The sequence below is a fragment of the Phaenicophaeus curvirostris genome, chromosome 16 (genome assembly GCF_032191515.1).
Source record: "Phaenicophaeus curvirostris isolate KB17595 chromosome 16, BPBGC_Pcur_1.0, whole genome shotgun sequence".
Taxonomy (NCBI): Eukaryota; Metazoa; Chordata; class Aves; order Cuculiformes; family Cuculidae; genus Phaenicophaeus; species Phaenicophaeus curvirostris.
This window is the reverse complement of record NC_091407.1, coordinates 4,478,510-4,484,547: the sequence shown is the minus strand read 5'-3', so window position 1 is coordinate 4,484,547 and position 6,038 is coordinate 4,478,510. Positions and strand designations below refer to the sequence as shown.

Genomic DNA, 6,038 nt, shown 5'->3' with positions numbered 1-6,038 from the left:
ATCCTGTGGGGAGATCGGGCTGCTTTACTTCCCCTCCTGTAATAAACCTCATAAAAATAGGTACCATTCGGTTCCTTTGTGTGTGGTCTCTTTAAGACACTTCTCTGAGCTCTGTAATGGAGATGTCACGTCTCCTCCGCAGAGGGATCCAGCACCACCACAGGGTCATTGCAATAAAAATAAAATTCATTTTTAAGAGCCTGGTATGAAATTATGAGCCGAAAAGCTGGACGATGGGATTGGAGTTCAGAGACCTGGAGGAGGCAAATGTGAGCTGGAGTCACCCAAACGTTAATGCTGCAGCAGTGGCTCCGCAGCTCAGCAGCAAGCAGGATGCTCCTGGCTGGTGGAGGAGGACCATGGGTGACGCTGGGGACCCTGGGGATGGGAGACTTATCTGTATTCCAGATGGTGCTTGGAGGACTTGGGGGCACACAAGGCAATGTCGGTCCTGAGGCAGATTGTGCTGGTGAGATGGGGTGGATGGGGGAGTTGAAGCCCCGCAAAGCCACCAAGAGGCAATCCCAAGTAGGAAGGGAAGGACAAAGAGTAGAACCATAGGACAGAGGAGGAAGCAATAGCACTCATCCTCCTCAAATCAGCTAAAGGGATGGGGTGGGGGGGGTGGGGGTGGAAAGGAGGAGGCAGAGAAACTGTGCAGAGACAAGAGAGGGAGGTGAACCCCATCCATCCCATCCAGTGTCACCACTCTGGTGGCAAAGGCCAGGCCTTCCCTTTGCAGATCACGTTATATAAAACCCATGTGCTGCGGGGCTGACGGGAGCGATGCCTCCCCCAGACTTCAGCAAGTTAGCTACACTTAGCCCTCCTCTCAGAAATCCACGTTGGCTGCCCCTAATCAAATTCTGCTTCTCAAGCAATTTCCCTTGCTAATTCCTCCCCGAATCGGTTCTCACCCACCTATCCCCCTTGTCGCTAGGCGAGCCAGCCTCTAATCGCACGCCGCACGGTGTGATCCTTTCCAGAGTAATACGGGGTTCGACACTTTCCTCTGGTTCTCAGCAGCCTAACCTGTCAGAAGCAACCTTCTAAAAATATCACTAAAGACCTCGGCTAATTTCTAATCCTCACTTCTATTAAGACGGCTGCCTTCACTCCGTGGGTTTCTAGACTTGGGATTTACAGTCTTCCTTAAGAGCATCTAATCTGCGCAGAGCCATTTCTGTTGTTATCCACACGCAAACTCCTCCCTTTCCCACCAAGACCCACAATCTCTTTGGCAGCAGCTCTACAGCCTGTGGGGCAGCATCGAGAGGACACCAGCCTCTGCTTCTCTGCTAAGCTCACCCCACCACTTCTTGGGCCTTCCCGGGGAGGTCACTGCCCCAGCTCCTCTGGTGGAATTATGGATCTGCTGGAGGGTCGGGAGGCTCCAAAGGGATCCGAACAGGCTGGACCGCTGGGCTGAGACCAACGGCATGAGGTTTAACAAGGCCAAATGACAACCCTGTGCAGCTACAGACTAGGAGAAGTCTGGCTGGAGAGCTGCCTGGAGGAGAGGGACCTGGGGGTGTTGGTTGACAGTGACTGAACATGAGCCAGCAGTGGCCCAGGTGGCCAAGAAGGCCAACGGCATCTTGGCTTGGATCAGAAACGGTGTGACCAGCAGGTCCAGGGAGGTTCTTCTCCCTCTGGACTCGGCACTGGTGAGACTGCTCCTCGAATCCTGTGTTCAGTTCTGGGCCCCTCACCACAAGAAGGATGTTGAGGCTCTGGAGCGAGTCCAGAGAGGAGCAACGAAGCTGGTGAGGGGGCTGGAGAACAGGCCTTATGAGGAGCGGCTGAGAGAGCTGGGGGTGTTTAGCCTGGAGAAGAGGAGGCTGAGGAGAGACCTCATTGCTCTCTACAACTACCTGAAAGGAGGTTGTGGAGAGGAGGGAGCTGGGCTCTTCTCCCAAGGGGAGACAGGGCAAGGGGAATGGCTTCAAGCTCCACCAGGGGAGGTTCAGACTGGATTATCCGGAAAAAAAATTTTCACAGAAAGGGTCATTGGGCACTGGCAGAGGCTGCCCGGGGAGGGGGTTGAGTCCCCATCGCTGGAGGGGTTTATAAGACAGGTAGGCGAGGTGCTCAGGGCCGTGGTTTAGTAGCAGATGGGAACGATTGGAGTAAATGATGCAAGAGGCCCTTCCCACCCTTGTGCCTCTGGCTCTCTGCTCCCTGCCCACCCCTGGCGGGGGGGCGCTGATTGGCTGCTCCCGCCGTGACTCAGCGCGGGGCTCGGCTGACTCAGCGCGACGCGCATAAAGGCGCCGCCGGGGCCGCGCTGGCCCGGGAGCAGCGGGGATCGTGCCGGGAGGAGGATCTCGCCGTCCGGCCGGCATGGAGCTCCCGGGGCTGGGCGAACACTGCTCGGAGCGAGCCTGCAGGCAGCTGGGTGAGCAGCGGGACCCCAGGGGCGGCCTCGCGGCTCGGGCTGGGCGGGCGCTGGAGGGGAGCGGGGCTGCTTCGTGCTCTCTCTCCCGAGCAACAGAGCCATTGGTGGGTCAGGTCGGGGTGTTTGGGTCCTGTAGGCTCTTAAATTGTGAAGGGGTGTTTTTAAAGGACAGAAATGTCTTTGAGTCTCGGCTTTAGATTGGTATGTCAGCTCTTGGCTCTTAACTGATGCCTCGTGAAGTGTTTCTGTGTTTGAGGAGCTCCTGAGTTTGTGGCTTGTGTTAATCTGAAACAGCATGAAAAGAGAGAAAGCTTACAGCTCTTTTGTAGCTTTATTTGTGAAGAATGACATACTTTCTCTAGGCATAACTGGAGTGTGATGGGACAAAATTGATTAGCCCGGAGAAGAGGAGGCTGAGGGGAGACCTCATTGCTCTCTGCAACTACCTGAAAGGAGGTTGTGGAGAGGAGGGAGCTGGGCTCTTCTCCCAAGGGACAGGGGACAGGACGAGAGGGAATGGCCTCAAGCTGCACCAGGGGAGGTTTAGGCTGAACATTAGGAAAAAATTCTTCACAGAAAGGGTCATTGGGCACTGGAACAGGCTGCCCAGGGAGGGGGTTGAGTCTCCTTCCCTGGAGGTGTTTAAGGCATGGGTGGACGAGGTGCTGAGGGACATGGTTTAGTGTTTGATAGGAATGGTTGGACTCGATGATCCAGTGGGTCTCTTCCAACCTGGTTATTCTATGATTCTATGATCTGTTTTACAATTGGTTTGCAGTTTTTTGCGATACTCTTACAGCTGTTGGCTCTGCTCCATGAGAATCTGTTTTCCTTTTTACTCTTCTCCCAGACTTCCTTCCTCTGAAATGCGATGCGTGTGGGCAACTCTTCTGTAAAGATCACATCCGTTACGATGACCACGAGTGTAGCTCTGCCTACAAGAAAGTAAGTTCCTCTGTATGAGTCAGTAGCTCACCCTGCAGAACTGCCTAGTCATGTATAAAGGCCGCTCTGAAACTTCACCTGTGGTTTCAGTAAAGGTGGGTGGGATGATACAGCTGAATTTCAAGTATTTAGAAATGTGTTTCAGAGTTCAATACTGCTAGGCTCCAGGCTCCTTCACTTACACTGTGTTTTCCTGGAGAGGCGTGATTTAGATTTTAAATAAAGCGTTGTGGCTTAAAACTTTATGCAACTGCATCCTTTAAGATGAAGAACAGCAAACATGAAGATGCAGAAGGTATATGTAGTAGAATAAATGGGGATAAACATTGATTTCTGGCCCATGCAGCCTTTGAGGTGTTCAAAGGCTGTAATTCCAGAAAGCCTAGAAGCATATTTAAAGTCAACTTACAAAGTGTGTTGCTACAAACTGATTTGGCAAAACATGCCTGATTATACTTTTGGATAATGGTTTGCAGTTACCTTTGTGAAGTGTATCTTTAAGAGCATTAGTAAATGAGTAGAACATTAAACCACTTGTGAATCCACTTCTGTCACCCATGGGTAGGAGAAGGGAAAGGACAGAAAGACAGTAGACGTGGACTTCTGATCTGTTTTCTCTGTTCCTAGAATGTGAAGGTTCCAGTGTGTCCACTTTGTAACACGCCTATCCCAGTAGAGAAGGGGGAGATACCAGATATTGTGGTTGGAGCCCACATGGATAAGGACTGCAAATACAATCCAGCACAGCAGAAGCAGAGGGTAAGGAGATCACTGCTGAAGTCCAAACTACCTGCCTAATGCTTGTGAAGTTAGGTCTTCTGACAGCAGAATGTGTGGAAGGTTTTTCTGTTTCACCTTAATTGTAAGGGCACCTGAGAATTGGTGCTTCAGCTTGGTCATTACTTCGGAACCTGATCGCAGAAATCAAGAAAGCATTGCTAACTTTATGCCTTCTGTTACTTAGATCTTCACAAACAAGTGCTTAAAGCCAGGCTGCAAAAAGAAAGAGATGATGAAGGTGGTTTGTGAACAGTGTGGTGGCAACTTCTGCATAAAACACAGGCATCCTCTGGATCATGACTGTAAAGGGAGCAGCCACTCCACCTCCAAGGCAGGGTAAGTGGTTTTTATGACACTTGAAGCTCAAGCTGAAATTTCAGAGCTGCTGTCGGGGGTTGGCGGGGAGCTGAGAGAAATGGGGAATTCTGTAAAATCCTGGTCACATAAATAAAATAGCCACTATTTCCTCTCTGTATTCTGGGCCTAGTTTCTGGAAGTCTGAGCCAAGTTAAAAGCTTCTTGTCAGATGCCTTCCTATAATTCTTCCACGCTTACCTATCTTGTTAGCTTGACTGTTGGTCTCCTCTATGTGTGGACAGACACTTGCCATCCCATGTACCCTTTGGAGTCTGGATCTAAATACTAGAATACTAAAGCTTTTTCAGCACCTTGAAGTAACGGAGAACAAAATCAATGCCTTGCCAAGTAAAACTCAAAGTTAGTTTTAATAAAATACTGTCTCTTGCAGGCAGACGTACCTTCCTTGTTCTGTGCAATAGGACTCTAGGACTTGAGTGACAAATGCAAAGAGTGAAATCACTGGCAGCGTGCATAAGAAGTGCTGAGCTTGGTTGTATTTCTTTGTAGATATGCAGCTCTCATGAGAGCCGCTGAGACCACCTTCAAGTCCACGGGAGCAATTGGAGTGCCATCTAATGGGAGCTTGCAGCACAACAGGTATAAGCTGTAAAGGAGAAAGGACAAACAAGATTGTGTAAAAATAGTCTTGTGTCAACATGGTGTAGGAGTGCCACTGTCATACCTCTAACTGCTCTAGAGGCAGTAGTTGACCTTTGGTCGGTGTTGGGAAAGCAGTAGAGAGGTTCTGACAGTACAAGTGAGTCTTTACTTCCCTGAACTGCAGTGATTAAAATAGCCATATAGACACAAGCATTAGGGCATCAAACTTGTAACAGCAGGCTTGTCTGCCACCTGCTCGGTGTGGGGCTTGGTCAAGTTCTGGGAAGATGCCACGTAAGCGGAATGCAGGGGAAAGCACAACAAGCATCTGGCTTAAAATGGCACAAGCCCTTCCCTGAACTCTTACAATGCGTTTTTATGTCTTTCAGATGCAGATAGTAGAGGCTCTTCACATCTGGCTCAAACCTCTGTCTACTTTAGAATGAATCTTGTCAACAGCCCTTTAAAATTTTCTATTTAATTAAGTTATTTTTGTATGATAACACTTTATGCATTCAATAAACTCACACTTTCCAAGCCAACTTTATTTGTTCCTATTTATTTGTTCCTATCTTTGGAATAAGAGCTGTAATACTATGAAAAATACTTGGAGATGGAAACTGGGGAATGGTGGTAGGAAGGAGACTAAAATTAGTATCGAAACAAAGCCAGCTGCGCTTAGGTCAAGCAAGTCTGAACTATGAGTTTCTGAGGGTGAAAGTCTCAATGTCATATATCTCAATCCTTTTGGAAATGAAGTGGCATGCAATGCAGCATTCTGCTTGACAAACAGCATGCAGCAACATGAAGCCAGTTTTACGTAAGCTGCCTCTTGGTTTCTGAATGTCACTAGAAGTATTTTATTTATAAAACCACACCTAGTTTTTCTAGGCCCTCTCTAACTAATTCACTGAAAGCTAATGCTCAGAGGCTTGTACAGTGTAATTCCTCATAA

At 49.0% G+C, this 6,038-nt stretch overlaps 1 protein-coding gene across 3 annotated transcripts; it reads left to right on the top strand.

Moving 5' to 3' along the window:
* The first annotated feature begins 2,278 nt into the window (after window positions 1–2,278).
* Window positions 2,279–5,625, top strand: ZFAND2A (zinc finger AN1-type containing 2A). Of its 3 annotated transcripts, XM_069869755.1 has the most exons (6): window positions 2,280–2,398; window positions 3,249–3,343; window positions 3,971–4,102; window positions 4,308–4,459; window positions 4,991–5,080; window positions 5,473–5,625. In XM_069869755.1, exons 1-6 carry the CDS (start codon window positions 2,344–2,346, stop codon window positions 5,480–5,482), a joined length of 534 nt encoding a protein of 177 aa, XP_069725856.1. In that variant the 5' UTR covers window positions 2,280–2,343; the 3' UTR covers window positions 5,483–5,625. The 3 variants fall into 3 exon arrangements, with proteins under 3 accessions (XP_069725858.1, XP_069725856.1, XP_069725859.1); XM_069869757.1 differs by lacking the exon at window positions 4,991–5,080 and having other exon boundaries at window positions 2,279–2,398; XM_069869758.1 differs by lacking the exons at window positions 4,991–5,080; window positions 5,473–5,625 and having other exon boundaries at window positions 4,308–4,463.
* The last annotated feature ends 413 nt before the right edge of the window (window positions 5,626–6,038 follow it).

Coding starts and splice junctions, on each gene's coding strand:
- ZFAND2A (XM_069869755.1), top strand. CDS start 2,344: ATGGAGCTCCCGGGGCTGGGCGAACACTGCTCGGAGCGAGCCTGCAGG. Junction 3,344..3,970: donor GTAGCTCTGCCTACAAGAAA/GTAAGTTCCTCT, acceptor CTCTGTTCCTAG/AATGTGAAGGTTCCAGTGTG. Junction 4,103..4,307: donor CAGCACAGCAGAAGCAGAGG/GTAAGGAGATCA, acceptor TCTGTTACTTAG/ATCTTCACAAACAAGTGCTT.